Source organism: Rhynchophorus ferrugineus, unplaced genomic scaffold, assembly GCF_030347505.1.
Source record: "Rhynchophorus ferrugineus isolate W39M unplaced genomic scaffold, kcgeb_rfMv2 rfM1, whole genome shotgun sequence".
NCBI classification, from domain to species: Eukaryota; Metazoa; Arthropoda; class Insecta; order Coleoptera; family Curculionidae; genus Rhynchophorus; species Rhynchophorus ferrugineus.
In genome coordinates, this window is record NW_027472580.1 from 41,145,350 (window position 1) to 41,162,945 (window position 17,596).

At 31.3% G+C, this 17,596-nt stretch overlaps 1 protein-coding gene across 9 annotated transcripts; it reads right to left on the reverse strand.

Moving 5' to 3' along the window:
• Positions 1 to 1,025: 1,025 nt before the first annotated feature.
• BuGZ (Bub3 interacting GLEBS and Zinc finger domain protein) lies at positions 1,026 to 9,979 on the reverse strand. Of its 9 annotated transcripts, none has more exons than XM_076405492.1 (8): positions 9,774 to 9,979; positions 9,436 to 9,644; positions 8,713 to 8,971; positions 8,237 to 8,373; positions 7,912 to 8,135; positions 7,708 to 7,855; positions 6,929 to 7,051; positions 1,026 to 2,942 (listed from the first exon to the last, which is right to left on the reverse strand). In XM_076405492.1, exons 1-8 carry the CDS (start codon positions 9,812 to 9,814, stop codon positions 2,857 to 2,859), a joined length of 1,227 nt encoding a protein of 408 aa, XP_076261607.1. In that variant the 5' UTR covers positions 9,815 to 9,979; the 3' UTR covers positions 1,026 to 2,856. The 9 variants fall into 9 exon arrangements, with proteins under 9 accessions (XP_076261607.1, XP_076261590.1, XP_076261598.1 ...); XM_076405475.1 differs by having other exon boundaries at positions 7,708 to 7,867; positions 9,774 to 9,967; XM_076405483.1 differs by having other exon boundaries at positions 8,237 to 8,382; positions 9,774 to 9,967.
• Between the last annotated feature and the right edge of the window lie 7,617 nt (positions 9,980 to 17,596).

Here is a 17,596-nt window from a genome sequence, read left to right on the forward strand (position 1 = left end):
ATGTTTAGATGTCAAAATCCGGAGTTTATAGGTTTTAACAAATAAGCTTAAACGGCATTTTCTTCAACAGCAAAGTGTCTGTTTTAAAGCTTTTTAATTGCTGCTATTGTTTAGCATCAAATTACTGCAAAATTATTTTAATTTATAATTGCTGAATAATACAATTGTTACCTTTTCTACAGGGATAAGAAACGTGTATTCCTCACTATTTTAATAGAGGGCACACCAAAGAAACACTGATGTTTTTTTAACAACATTTTATTACCCAAAAACATAATTATACAATACATTTATCCTAAGATCTACTGCTTTTAAAACATAAATAATAAATACATCAATAGCAGAGTCTAACAGGGGCTGAGAGTCAAAAAACCAACTTAAAATAGCACTAACATAGCTATATACACAACTCAATAAATACATTCTCCATACTAAGTTAAATTATAAAAATAATAATGACATATTAACCATATGGGCATAGAAGAAATTATCAACGCATTGCACATTTGCTGTTTTAAGTCAGTGTATGACCACTCTGCCAACAGGTTCGAGAACCTGTGATTGTAAATGGGCTCTAGGACCAGTTACAATCGCCTGTTGTAAAGCCAAGTCAGTAGCAGGGGACTGAGGACCCAACAGCATAGCTGTGACGAAGAATCACCTGCAGTTTTACATTACGATAACGCTGTTATTGACTTGCTTTAAAATAATGGACGTTCTGACGTTAATTAATATCGTAACGCAAAATATACAGGGGGTAGCCCCAATCCAACAGCTTTTCATAGCTGTGACGGGTATCGCCTGCTGTTTGTTCATTGTTATTTTTCTACCAGCCCCCGTGTACAACATCTTTAGTAAATTTTTAGAGATACAAGTTGAGCATCAGATAACAGAATAAGATGAAAAATAATAGCATCTGAATACAAAACAAACAGGAATTACCGAATAAAGCTTGTTAAGTACTCACTTGAATCTGTAAATACTTACTGGAAAATATACCATACACCTTGATTTTGTTTAATTAAAAAACAGTTTTTTACCTCACTGTATGATTGCATTGGCAGACAATTTTTCTTTGAACTACTCTTACTAAATTTATATAGGGTTAGACGTATATATCATATATTAAACTAGAAACCTACCTTCTTCAGGATTAAAATTTCTACTTTTGGTAATAACAATATATTTTTCCTAATTATTACTTTTAAAAAGTGGACATTTTAGAATTATTTCAGCAAAGCATCATCAAAAAAAATCAATTACATCATTTGTAAGTAAAGAAAATATCTGTTGGAATCAATAGAGTATTGTAAAAATGTAGGTCTTACCTTTTGGTGTTAAAGAAAAGTAAAATAAAATGCAATATACAAACCTGATTCACCTTTTAAAGTACTTTTATCAATTCCCCTGAATATATATTTGAGATAATGATTATCCATGTCTAGTATAAACAAAGAAGTACATTCTGTTGATCTGAATAAAAATTCAAAATTGATTTAAAAATGATCACTTCCAATTGATAAAAATATTTTTAAGGTGGTGAATCCAAATATCTAATACAAAGAGTTAATGGTCGTGCTTGCTATCAACTTAAAATCGTTTAGGTTCTTATACTAATTAAAAAAAGGAAAAATAACCAACCTTTTCAGTGTATGTTGTATCACGATGGACATAAAATAGTTTACATACCAAGTGACGGTAATGGTTTGACAATTTTGCAAACCTGTCAAAAACAAAATTGTGTCAGTTTTATGGCATAGTTTTTTTTAAATAAAACCATGCAATATTCATCTATGAATTAATCTTAAAAATGCATCTCTTACGACGTGTAGTTGTTACAATTAAATGTTAATCAGAATACAACTCTAAGAGACAGTTTAATTGATCATGTCATTAGAGAATCCTCTCGTCAATATCTGCGTTCTATTTGAATTAAAAACGTGTCAAGGATAGTTATGATTACTTTAAAATGAACATGCATGAATTATTAAATAGAAATACAAAAATTAGAGTGGATAATCTTTGTGGTATTAATGTTTTACCAACAGAATAACCTGACTGAGATTGTAAATAATTATTCGAATGTGAAGAGTATTATAGAATCAATGACAAATTATAATTTAAATTTCTAAATTATTAAATAAAATTGATATTTAAATTCCATCATCGGTGTTGAAGTATACTACTACAGATACGAATTATTGACTTTTATGAAAAGTCGATCGCAGAGGCTTTGGTTGCTACTTCTATATTTCAAAAGGGTTTGAAGAGGGGGGTGCCACTATATAAAGTATCTGGTAGTTGAATAAGTGAATTATTATACTATTTTGTATAGTGTTAAAATACCATGCTTCAATCACATGATTCTTTCTTGCTTTGACAATTGCTACGTCTTGTTTGTCAAAGCCACTGCAAACAACTTTTCCATATAGCCAGTTGTTCTTATCAGTAACCCTATAGCTCCATAGAAAAATTCAGCATTAAGTTACGGTATTTTGGTTATGGAATCTTGGACTTTTATGTTTTTATAGATATAATCAATCAATATAATAATATATTTTAAGATATATCAAATTGATAATGTGACAGATATTAGACGTTGTATTTTCAACAGTTTCTTCTTCAAACAGAACACACATTTTAAATTGCTTGTTGCAGGGTAATCGATCGCTTCGGAATGTTGTGGATTTAGGTGAAGTATAATAAGTTGCGTGGAAGATGCTTCCGTACCACAATAATTACTCTGCACCAAACTATCTTAGTTATTTTGTAGACTTTTACTTGTACTTAACACTAGTGAAATAAAAGAGTGCACTTAAATTAAACTTGCGGATGGTAGAGAATTACAAACGAAGATCATCTGAAACGTGGTTGCATAATCACAGGTCCGGTGGGAAACATGGGAGTTCCGTAAACCATACCAGGCGGCATCCCGATCATACCTAAAACATTAAAAATTACGTTTAATGTCGCGTTTTTTGATAGTTTACATTTAATTTAGAAACTAGCGATATGCTCCAAATTATTTTAAACGATATTCGAGTTTACCAAATAGATACTTTTACAATAGATGGATAAACAAAAACAACATTGGTAGGTTGAGAAGTTTATGCAGCGATAAGAAGAGCTTAGGTAATTCGCATGGATGACACCTAAATCAGTAAAATTAACTAACGATACGTTAACCATCACCAACTATAGAGCTAACCGATTTTAGTAAAACAACCTTTGAGCACCCATTCGATTTTACCGAAACCTTTCTTGATCACTAGATTGTATTAAAAGTACTTTCATACTCTTTACTAAGCGTACGTAGACGCATTTTACCATGTCTGAATAATTAACTTACATGAATATCTGTCCCATAAGTAAAATTCAAGAGCAAATCGCAAGACTAACATTTTAATTTTGAATATTGTCATTTCTGGTGCTTCTTATACGACTTTATCTCCAAATGATTCGAAAATAAACCAAATTACATAATTAAATCTAACAATAATACTTACCTGCGAAAATTAAAATAAACATAGGAAAATAAACAGACGACAGAGAAGAATTGTTTCTTGAAGCTAGGCAATAAGACACTAAGCTATACCAATTAAAATTTGTATATATGTACACTGCTCTACGTTGAATTACCACACCCTACTAAATACGGTTTAATCCCAAAATTTTCAGACATTAGCCTTTATGAGTAAATAACCTTATGTATGTCGAGATCAATATATTATTGTTATTTAACAAATAACAGAGATAAAATATTGTTTAGCAAAAAAATGACAATATTCAAACCCATCTACAGGTCTTGGGTGATTAGTGAGACATTCCTCAAAAATCTAAAAAAACCCCTCAACTAAAGGCCAGTTTTTCTACCTTCTGTTAAGCTATGGTTAGCTGACAACAAATATGTCATCGAAATGTTTTAAAAATAACAGCCTTACTATAGGGTTTATCCAGTATAAAGTCTTAAGGCGGTTTAATGTTCATTTAAAAAAAATTTTTAAACGATTTGCAACCGAAACCACATTTAATAGACAAGCATCAACCACTATAGTTTGGGCTGCACGAATTAAACAATTAGTAACAAAGTAAAATATGCACGGGTTCGCGCATTGTTAGTGAGCTAACCGATCGTTAACCGAGGGTGAAATTTCGCTGCCTAAGGCATCATTGCGCGCAGATAGTAGGAAAATCAAATCGACAGATGCAAATATAAATACCATCAATCAAAAATAAAACAACCAGACCACGGCAAAACCAAGCGAGTGACATTAATTAAATAGTAAATGTTGAATAAATAATGCAATGCATGCTAACACATAAGAGTGCGTGAATTACTGCGGTACCTGGAGAGGTCTTCCAAAAATCAGCCCATATGTGACAACACTGTACACTGTACACGATTTTTTATTTTTACTGTCAATAAAAACTATTTTCTTGAGAATAAAAAAAAACTTTCATGTACACTTACATATTTTTCATTCGTAAGTCTTATTCAGTCTCGATCAATTTCCAATGGTAAAAAGAGGTCGAGAGAAACTTTGAAATAACTAAAAGTTTATTAAAACCAAACTAAAGAAGTATTCACCAAAACACGATGGATGTATAAGTTACGGAAAAACCTCTACTGAAATAAATTTTAAATCAAAGGTCAATACTTCTTCAGTCTTATTAACGAAGCTTGGGAACATTTGTACAAAGTGTTTCTCAGAAAAGTCTATAGTTTTAAGGACAAGATTTCATGTTCCTGAATAAATGTGTATATTTTTGAAATTTTAGTGTATTAATATACTATTAAATATCGGGTTTGTTTACAGTAACAGTGAAGGGGCTCTTTATTAATATTAAAATACAGTAACAAAGTTACTTATGAGTACAATTTCGAACTGAACTAATTATCACAGTTTTATTCAAACGTTTACCTTTGGTATAAAAAAAGTTGAGCTTTTTATGTTAAACCAAATCAAGTTTTACTTAAAGAACATCGAAAGCTGCTTCATTCGAAGAACAGAAATCCACTAGTTAAAAAATAGACAGATCTTTCGGAAACAACGCAAAAATGCTAAACAATGGAAGCATTCAGCTGAACCGGTTATTGTTAGCTAAATATTACTGTTTGATGAACGTACGCACACAAAAAATGATCATAACATAAGCACTAAATCTCGGATGTAGAAATTAGATTGCTTATATTATGTACGTGATACGTTATTAATTGAAACATATTAATAATTTGAGAAAAAATACATTAAATGTAGCGTTAAAAATGCTTCAGCACGAACAAAAACTGATCGGTATTCTTTAAATCAACTTTATTCAGCTCAAAACAGCTTGCAAGTAATCAAAATAAACACCAGTTAAAAAAATACAAAAGAATGGCTAAAACTCTACACTTAATATTAGGTTGATATATGTTTCACAATATCTGCAGCAAAAACTTGTAACTGTACAATAAATATTTCTGTTTTATTTGCCGCCATTTATGAAGTATAAAAATTTTGTAGTATTTACTAATACAAATCTACTAAAAATATATACTAGCTAATAATTTGAGCAGAATTAGTCAAACCGAAGTTAGAATTACTGTTCCCTTTTTGTATAAACGTCTTAATTCTCTTTGATCTCGTCTTGAAATGCGGAAAAAATTCATAAAAATAAATATAGTAATATACCAACTGTGTTTATATTAATGTGATTAAACGGTGATCTAATGGGAATGTTTTAAACATATTGATATTAAGTCATGAAGTAACATTTTTTATAATTAAAACAACCCAACGAATGAATCATTAAAACAAAAATCATTTCCAAAAGTTTCATATTTTAAGTCTAATACTAAAACTCTTATATATTTCGTAGATGTATCAAAATAAATTAAAGATATAGCATATCCGAAAAACAATACATTCTTTCATGCTCTTGTAGTTATGTACTAAACTTAACAAACACCTAACAAGTGACTGAAAAATAAATTATGATCTGGATGGTCATAATTCCAGACTTCAAGAAACGACCTCGTCTTTGGCACTATTAAAGCTACCAAAACCGTGACAAAAATTTCCAAGAGGTCTTTCTAGGACGCCTATCGCATAAGGTTGTAAATAAACTGCCAGTTACAGTTACAGAATATTTAGGTGTTACTCTCCGGATCTAACATGTATAGAGGTTTTACAAAAATTAAACCCAATTATATAAAAGAAAAAGTGAAAAGCTTCATATTACATTTTCTTTTATGTTCTAAATTATGCTGAAAAAGAGCAACTTTAAAAACTTTAATTAGATAATAACCTTCATATATACAACAATTCCTAATCAATTATTTTTTATGTACACATGTACAGAGGACATCGGCCCACTAATATAAACACAGCTTCAAAACCCATCTAGCATCAGTCTAAGGATTTGAACTTGATAAAATTGGGTCCAAATATGCTTTGTAGTAAAATAGAACATTTATTTGTATATTTATCCAAGAATGTTATATTAATATTCAATAAAAAAAGTATATAAAAATAAATTAAAAACAAATACACTCTAAAAGTTGTAACATGTAACAAGACCAGTATTAATGACACTTAAAATCTAGGTCAATTCTTTTAAGTTCAATTTTTAATGGAAACTTAAATCTATAACTTATTGTTTAGAGTCCTCTTTAGCTCCGAAAATCTAGTAATACTTTTCTGTTTAAATAAGTTCAATTTGTCATATAATCAAGAAATCTGTTTTGCCCCCAGGATATTATTTGTATAAATGTATATTATACACGCTACTCTATTGTAAATATACTTTGGAATTTTAATTATATTTTTATTAATGACACATCTAGAAATAAACGAATTTAATAAATTGTATAAAAATCCCAGAGACAAAAGTACAAGCTATATTTTGCCCTAATGCATTAAACAATTCATATATGCTTTTTACCTACCTGGAGGCATACCAATGGGAGGCGGACGTACAAGGGGCCCTCCTATTAGCGGTGGACCTCGAAGTACACCTACCGCAGGGCCAGCCATTACCGGTGCTCCCGCCACTACTGCTAAAGGTGGCCCTGTAACAAGACACACATATGTTATATTGAGCAATTGATAAGGCCTAAATTGTTGTTTATATCAGAATAAAAGATAAAATGGGAGAGATTAGGCTTCATTTGTATCAGCATGATAGCCGATACTACAAAGAAAAAATTGAGGATGTTGGGTTAGTAGTTGTTCCTTAGTAAAACACATCACATCATCTAAAATCAGGGACATCCATGCTTTGTACAGCTACCAAAGGCTGTTTATTTTCTAAGACACAGACTATTAACATTTGGGGACACCACAACATGGGAAACTATTCCACACGGGTATACCATGGAAATTCAGGTAAAAATAGTGCTACTTAGAGGATGTCCAAAGGTAAACAAGCGGACAACTGGTCAATTCTTTAGGAAGGTTATATCGCCTGTGGTTGAATAAATTAACAAAACTGTGAATAAATTAACAAAACTGTGAATAAATTAACAAAAGAAAAAAAATTAACTGTGGCCCTGGTTATTCAAAAAACAAGGTGCTGTGTTTATGTTTTTTGTTTATGCTTATGACTCAACGAATACCTTTATACTAATGTATACCTACATAACCCTGACAAATTAAAATCTTGACATTTTGGACATAATATAAGGTAAAATAAACAAATACTGGATATATTTAACCAAAATATTACCTGAAACTCTAACTGGATAAGCCGCCGCTGCTGCAGCTGCCACTCTACCCATCATTGCCATATGTTGCTGTTGTGCCTCTTGAGCTTTTGCTTGTAATGAAGCTGCTTGTTGGACTGCTGCTTGGTGAACTGAAACCGCAGTAGCCAACTGAAAACCATACTGCTTAAATATAATTTCAAAATCAGATATAAAAAAATATCTACATCAGAGGCTGCTGTGCTTGATGTTGAACCCCTATCTTCACTTCTTGCTCTAACCCCTCTGGCATATTTAGGATTTCTGGACTTAAGTTCTTCTAATGAAACATCCTCCATTGGATGAATTATTTTACTTGATGAACCTGTGGCTGCTATAGTATTTACTTTTGATGTATCATTGGTAGTACTACCTGCAACATTTGTTGTAGGTGGGGCGCTTATAGTGGCACCTGAAGAGACAAATTACATTTAGATTATGCTTTTAATTGACATATTGGTATTTGCATCAACTCTTAATATGTATTTCATTTGTTAATATAATGCAATTTACCTGCTGATATTGGTTTAAAATCTGCCCCAACTACTGCAGCCCCAGGAGATGATGTAGGCACAGCGCTAGGAAACAGAGGCTTTGGCGGACCAGCTTGACCAGGCATCATCATGTGTGGAGGCATCATAGGTGGCATCCTGTAAAAACTTCCATTTTTTAGTCATCTATATGAGCAAGCTTATGTTTAAAGAGAAATAATCAAGGTTAAATTATAATTATAGTTGATTTGATGAATGTTGAAATTAGAAAATGTATAGCATTTTTTTGATAATCAGATCTATCTATAAAATTGTTCAAAATAAATATGAAGTGCAACAAATACAGTTATCAGAAATATTTAAACTGTGGTAACTGGGTGTTTATCTAAATAAATAAATATAACAATAAAAGTTAACCAAACTAATATTAAAATTTTTCTTTAGTTAAATCATATATGCTCTGTATAAACATAAAAAAAACATATAAAACTGATTTACCCAGGATGCATAAATGGGGCACCCATATGACCCATTGGCATCATGGGCATTCCAGGTGGCATGCCAGGTGGAGGGGCCATCATGCCTGGTGGTACCAAAGGATGGCCAGGTACGCCTGGCAGTCCTGCTGGAGCACTGCCTAATAAACCTTCAGGTTTTGATCTTTTTGATGATGGTTCATCATCATCTGATCCTGAATCATTACCACGGGTACCTTGTTTCTGCCTTTCATGTTCCTTTAAATCTGCTGCAGGGATGCCTAAAAATATATTTTTGTATTTAGTAAAGTGTCTGCGTTATCTTATAGTTAAAAATATATAAGAAATGTATGCCTAGGTAGTTATGGAGTTAAGTATAATCTGGAATTAGTAATAATGGTTTAGATCCAAAAATATTTAAAATAAATGTAAAGGTTGAAAAGGTTATAGAAGTAGTTTAAGCATAATACAAATTTACTTTGATATCTTATATCTCACAAATCAAATGCTATACTAAAATTAATTTCACTTTAGAAAATACATATTACAATACAAAAATGTCTTACCTTTGAAATAGTAGACTAATTGTGGATTGTAAAACATTATAAATATTGAATTTTAAAAATCTGTTCACCGTATAAACTTTCACGAAAATAACTCCAGAGATATTAAAAAGTATTTGGCAAGGTTACATAGAATACTGCGCTACTCTGATGTTTATATATGCGTCTAATTATAGACTTACCCTCCATTCCATATATCTCTATATCTACATTGGAACGATTCGGTAATGAGTTAGGAACTTTGTCTATGGTTTCCTTATGAACTTGCATACAATGTATTGACAACCCAGGTCCTGTGTACAATTTCTTATGACATATATGGCATTTGAAATGTTTAGCTTTTTGATGTTGTATTAGAATCTTTTCGTCTTCAAATTCCCTGTTACAATACCTAAATTTGGTTAAAGAAATGTATTCTATAAATAAGTCGGTGAAATCTATAATTAGCTCGCTAGAACGGAGAAAAACTAGAACACGATCGTGAATACGACACAATCATTTTAAAATAAAAAAAGGATACCAGCACCATGGTTTTGATTGCTTCTTCTTCTTACGACCCATTTTATACTATATCTATAAAACACTATAAAAAAATCACAGAAAAAACGTTAACATTTAAAATATAAAGTAAAATTTTATCACAAAACACTTTTTTTCCAGCCACTACAAGATGGCTACGCCGCGACAATTTTGGGTGAAAGCCATCGATGAAAGAAAATATACATTGACGCTGTCACGTTAGTTCTCTACTTGTTTTTCACCCGGTCGGTAATTTCGTGGTTATTACTTCTTCTCAACAGATGGCACCACGAAATATCAGAATTTTGTTAATTTCAATTCAAATTTATAACCAAGTTAGAACAAATAATTCCAAAATATTCCGTAATTAATCTCAGCCAAGTGAATTTTCATAATTGTTAAAATAATTAATATTTTTTTGGACATTTATTCAGCTATCAATGTACATATATTGGCATTCACCAATTTATCATTAAAATTAATATTTTAAAAATATTTTAATGAAATGTCTATAACTAATTATAGGCAATATTTTAAGCCTTGTTTGTCTAAATACGGTTTTTTTTTATAAATAGGTATGTGTATCTTCTGTATTTGCTTTCAAAAATTTAACGAAAATGTAATTAAGACCAGTAATAAACGACTAAAATTATATTTGTAACTTTCCTAGTTGCCTGATAATCGTATTCCCTCGTTTACACCATAATTTATATTCTATTTAAACTGCTGTTTGTCATAATTACACGGTTGTATGAATCTGGGGGCTAAAGAGAGAGGAAACTCTTTCAACAAATTACGCTAAACGAAATTTGTGTTTCCCATGGGCAGCAATTGACCATCTTTGTTAGGTTATAGCTTTGTTTCATAATCGGAAGTATTCGGAGACGCATCATTTTCTAACGGCAAGTAGTAACTAACTTCTTAACAATTTTGTTTAATCTCTATACTAGGTATTTATTTAAGCTGTTTATGTCTTTAAGTTGAAATATTGTTTCATATTGTATTTTAAATGGCGACATGGCATAATATAGTAGGGATAACGTAAACATTTTCTGATTGGCATTAGGTAATAAAACATTATTAAATTCAAGTATATCGGATGTTTTTATGAAAAGGGCAACGAGGTGGATGTACTAAACTCCGAAAATGTTACTGTTTTCTCTGTTTCGATGGGTTTTAAATATAACGACGAATCATCAGTGGTCGTAAAGCTTTCTGGTGCAATAATAATAAAAGTTCGATTCGAAAATGATGGGCCAGGACAGGTTGGATAATCGTTGCGGGAGAAAACACAATGTTATCCATAAATAGTTGGGTTGTCATTAAAATTCGTAATAGGTTGATAAAATAAACGTAAAATTGTCGATCGATGGTCGTTTTTACGATGCCTGTATGTTACAATTGCAGGTAAAATACTATTTTCGTTTAGGTTTAACGATATTTGAAGATTAGTTGTTTGTGTTAATAATCACGCGTCCTATATATTTGGAGATGTGGCATAAATTATTTTTGCATTGCTTAAGTTTAAATTACGAAATCATTAAGATAACTTTTTATATTTCCTTCTGGACATTGCTAGTAATTTACATCGGTTCAGTAATTTTTATGCAGGACTACTAATTTTTTAATTGATATTGAATTGATAAAAATTATTATTACATGCATGTGCCTTGATCAATTTTTAACATTAACAACTTCACCATTCACTTTGATTGTCGCCCACATCTCCTAAAATTTCCGATAAGTAATCGAGTTGGGAATGAAGAAAATATACTTTAAGACTAATTAGTCAACCTAAAGCTTTAAAGGCTTTTAGAAAAATTTTGACAATTTGTCCATAGTTGCTTTTTATCTCTATGATTGCCTAAAATTCTCTATGATTTCCTTAAAAGCAATTCGCTCTTCTTTTCGAATGGTCCTGATGAATTGTGGTATAGTTACAAGTCGGCTAATATGTGGTTCAATGAAAACACCTTCCTTCATCTTTCCGCCTGCGAGGTCTGGAAACTGTGAAGCCATGCATTTGCAGAAATCTCTATCTTAGTGACTGGGAGTGAAGTGATTTTATAAATTGCTTCATAAATTGCAACTCTATGTTCAGTGGTGGTAAATGAACTTTATGAGGAGCTACTGATGACTCTTGGGGATATTTTTTTGATCAACTATAAGCTCCTTGGGCGGGCAACTCTTTCTCTTGTAACAGGTTAATTGAAAAGTCCCCAGCCTACATAGATGGAGCTACTAGAATTACATCCATATGTTTTTTAGTTAGCTCTAACCCTCAAAAGATGCGTGTATAAATTTGACAGCTGTCGGATCATTAGTTTGTGAATTATAGGATTGTAAGTAAAGCAGCTTTTGTTATTGTGAAAAAAAAATGGATAAAAAGGAATTTCGCATGCTGATAAAATATTGCTTTTTGAAGGGAAAAATACAGTTGAAGCAAAAAACTAGGCTTGATGCCGAGTTTCCGGACACTGTCCCAGGAAAATCAACCATCAAGGATTGGTATGCTAAGTTTAGACGTGGTGAAGTGAGCACCGAAGACGGTGAACGCAGTGGACGCCCAAAAGAAGTTGTTACCGACGAAAACATTTAAAAAATCCATAAAATGATTTTGGATGACCGTAAAATGAAATTGAATAAAATAGCAGACACTAAAGATATCAACCGAACGTGTACATTATATCATTCACGAATATTTGGGTATGAGAAAGATCTGTGTAAAGTGGGTGCCGCGCGAGCTGACTTTTGACCAAAAACAACGACGAGTTGGAGCAGTGTTTGAAGATGATCAAGCGTAATAAACCATAGTTTTTGCGTCGATAGGAGACAATGGATGAAACATGGCTCCATCATTTCACTCCGAAGCCAAATCGACAGTCATCCGGGTGGACTGCACACCATAAACCCGCTCCAAAGCGTGGAAAAACGCAACAGTCGGCTGGCAAGGTTATGGCGTCTGTATTTTGGGATGTGCATGAAATAATTTTTATTGACTACCTTGAAAAAGGAAGGACCATCAACAGCGACTATTACATAGCGTTATTGGACTGTTTCCAGAAAAATCCATGAAATGAGCTTCCAATTGCTTCCGCATCCACCGTATTATCTAGATATGGCTCTGGGCGACTATTTCCTGTTCCTCGCTGAAGCCTATTTTGAAGCGAAGGATAAATCGTACTGCAGAAATAGGATCGAAAGGTTGAAGGGTCGCTATAATCGGTGTATCACCCTTGAAGGGAATTATGTCGAATAAAAAAAACTAATTTTGCCAAAAAAATGTGTTTTACTATGGTAGGCCGGACAATTGACCTATTATATTACCATGTTACGCCATTTACTTTTTAAAATACTAAACTATTGCTAAATTAAGCGGAAAAGTGACAACGAATGTCATGAGTTTTATTGGTGCAACGATAGCCGACTTGCTGTTAAATTAGGATGATCTCTGAGGTATTATATATTATGGGGTGCTTTGCAAAAACCAAATTACATATGCGGCTATGTACTGTGGTCGTTTAGATAAATTAAATAATACCATCAGCAGATGTTCCCGGTAATGTTCTGTTTTCCGCTACGATAACGTTGGAGCGCGCGCAAGTTTGGCCAAATGTCGAAAATAACTGGATATTTAATGAGATTTGTACATGCAGCGACATTATGTTGTAGATAGTTTGGCTTATCAAGGTTAATTAACATTCAGGTCTTAATAGATTTTTGTGTTTTTTAGAGTATCTTAATTTTTGGGATCAAGGAAATTAATTATATGAATTAATTTATAGGCAACAATAGAATATAATACGTTTATGAAATTATTTAGAATCATTTGTTGCCACACCTGCCAAGAAGCAAATAAATTGCGTTTGGATGGCCATCAAAATTCTTTAATTTTTATTTTCAATTAAAAGTTAATCTAAGACAAATGTTTTAAAAATTGTTATATTAGGTGTATTTTTACATATTCATCAATTCAATAAAATATCATATAAGAATTTACAACGAGCATTTCGAATATGAAGAAAATATTTGAGCTGAGGAACAGTGTGGTTTATTTTTCAGCATCATGATTCTTATTTTGATATATAAAAATACATTTTTGTTATTTTGTCGTCGATGCGTGCTTAAACCGTTTATCCGATTGTAATGAAACTTTTATGTTCGGTTGTCTATGTACTCTGTGTTTCTAAAAATAAAAATGAAACTATAGATATGAAAATTATTTTATCTCTCGTTTTTATTATTTTTTATATAAATATTTTAAAGTCTTCCTTTACCAACTATGGGTTTATCTGGACTGGATCTACAGTTTAACGTGGGCGCCGAATCACGGTCCTCGGTATTAAGCCTATCGATTGGTGAGTGATCAGCTTAGAAATCATCCCAGAAGTCATCCGGTCGTAACCATCCTGGTTACTTGCGTGACTGGGATCATTTTTCTGGTCGGATTTTGCAATCTTGCCTAGCACAATCACAAATATTAAATAATCACAAACATAAACATTTACTAGTATGCCCCAGCAGGATTCGAATCCGCGACTATCGCAACAGTAGGTGGACCGTCCTGTCGCCATTACCACTGCGCCAACCAAGCCGGCTCGTTTTATTTTAATTATTGAATAAAGATACATAGATGATCTTTCATATATAGTGACCTGTAATCAGCTATTGCGCGTCTTGATCACCCGAGGACGCACTAAACAGCAATATTTGAATCAGAATATAAAATAGGATAAAACATCAATAAAACATTTTATTGAAAAATTATTTATCACTTAAATGAAAAGTTTTAAAAACAGAAAACATTTCTAACTTCATAATTATTATGTTTAATAAATACTATTTTTTTATTAACCTAATAATATAATTGTAAATAAGTATATTAAATTTAATTTCTGATTTTGTGATTAAACATAATTTACGTATATCGTATATCGTATTTATCATCAATGATAAATTCTCCATTTTTCTACATTAAATGTAAATATTTATATTTCTTATATTAATTTAAAGATTTATTGACCTTCTTATACACTTCTTCTATAAAAATAATAATTATTTTTTTTATTAGAATCCTGTGCCCTGCAAGGGTGCTTGAACAATTAATTATATTTAAGAATATTCTTATTTTCTGACAAAATTTGATTAAGAATTTTAGTGAAATTATGTATTTTATATAATTTTGGTGGGTAATAACCAATAAATATATAGCATAATTAATTAATACTAGTGAACGCCCTGTGGCCGAAATTCGACCACAATGCATTAAATTAATCATGTTTGTTCCATAATAGAGTAAAAGAACTAATTTAAAAATTATATGTTACTTATTGATTTACTCGTTTTTACATTATTTTCAATATATAATCAGAAATATATTTGATGTATAACATTAATTAAGATAATAAATGTCAGTATAATACAACACAATATAATATATGCAAACTATTTCAAGAACTCACTAACATTTTTTAAATTACATTTAATTAAATGTAATTTCCATTCAATATTATAATAAAGTATCAAAGGTAAGATTATTTTCAAAACTGTAACAACTTCGGATCATCAAATTTCAGAATACATGATCTTCCTTTACTTTTATGTTATAAACTTAAATTTATTACATGATTATGTTATATGAGTATGGAATAATAAAGGAAATAATCCAGTTTGTATATTAAAATAGAGAATACATGAATAAAACAATTTTGGAATTGATATCTGACTTTGGCATGTATATTAACACAATAACGAATACAATTAGGTAATTTTTTTTCAATTTAGAAATGCATATTAAAGTAATGTATTTATAATCATTAAATTAGCGATTGATATTCCAAAACTTAGGTCTATAAAATAAACAATCAAAATAATTGATACAAGGTTCAAATATAGTCTTATATCTTATTGTATTAATCATTAAACACTGTAATATTTATCAGTGCTTTAAAATCTTTACAAATATATTGTTGATAATTCATAATTATTCCTCCTGTTCCATCTATGCAAATTATGTAATTAGTTTCATTTTAAATCCTGCATATTTTCATTACATCATTTATGTATTCATATAGTCCTTATCTTCTATCCTTATTTCTCACCAAAAATATATATTACAAAAACAATAAATACACAAGGCTGATTGAAATCATTATTGCTTTACCTAAATATATAAATAAAATTACATTGTTTTTTGCTTATTTATGTCACTCTTCAATCTCACCCTTGCAGATAGTTGTTAGGTTGCAGGCAGCAGGTAGCTGTAGTTTGTCTTCTATGCCTTCTATTTATCTATTGATTTCTACTTTGTCTTATGTACTATATGCCTCAATTTTGTAAAACTATTTTATAACTGTTAGTGCAATATTCATTTTAACTGTTGATGTACAAATTAACGTATTTATTACTTGCAATAAGCGGTTAGTACTTTGTTAATAAATGCATTTACTAAAAAATCTGGAAATTAATCAGAACTCAATACCACTAAAATTTTCAGTAAAATCTTAACAATCTTTAGAATTACCTTTAGTACGATGATATAATGTCTCCAGAACCATATCAATTAATAACAGTCCTTAAGCAAAAACATATTTTTTCTTTTTCTTCACCAGATATCAAACTAAATCAATATTCTGATTTCGAGAATCTAAATATTCTTTAAGCAAAGAAAACAGACGATTCTTGTTATTCTTGAATTTTGTTAATCTATATTTTTTTTACTCTTTGTGATTCTACAATCTGCCTTATAGGCAATAAGTATTTCTTATGTCTATATTATATTTACATGGCATGCAGAAAATCACTTCATTAAGCGATCTTCTGTATAAAATATTATTTTAATTAATTAGTCTTACTCTAAAGCTTATTCTAAAGTTTATATATGTCCAGTAATCAGATCAGGTGGTGTTAAACATTTTAGTCCACGCACTTCACTATCACGTCGCATATTTATCTGATTAGCGAGTATATTGGGATGCACCAACACTCTTTCGAAGTACTTCACACAAACACGTTGAATTACACTCATTATGGGTTCTAGAGGAATATCGCGTTGTATCAATGGCACATTAACATAATTAACATTAATAACGGCATTAGCAATGGCACGCAACACTTTATTTTGGAACCGTTGAATGATGGATATATTAGATTTGCTAGCGGTACCCCATGGTTGAATTTCATATGACCAAATAGGCTTGAGTATAGACTCATATAGTAACACCTTGTTATCTAATGATAACTTGTATGTGTTCCAGGTTAGGCGTCGATCTAAGTACAAACCAAGATATTTAACTTGCTCTGCTTGGGGGAGTTGACGATTATTGATATTCACTGGTGGACATGTTCTTCTACGCAGGGTAAACTTTACATGGGTGGATTTTATTTCATTGACTTTAATGCACCATGTCTTCAACCATAATTGTATTTGATCCAGGTGAGTTTGTATATCGATACTGTGACCGGATCTTCACGAGATGCCAATATTGCTGTGTCGTTTGCGTATGTTACCACAGTAGTTATTTTTGTGGTGGAAAGATCGGCCGTATACAGAAGATACAGTATTGGACCCAGTACACTACCTTGCGGAACTCCTGAATATATGGGATTTAATTCGCTATGTTCATTGCCTTAATTTATAATAAAATGTCTATCAGTGAGATACGATTTTAGTAACTGATAGTCCGGATGAGGGAGAAGTTTCTTTAGTTTAACCTGCAAGCCCGTATGCCATACTTTGTTAAAAGCCTCAGATATATCTAGAAAAGCAGACGAACAATATCTTTTGGCATTTAGGTCAGTGTTTATATTGTTTACAAGCCTGTG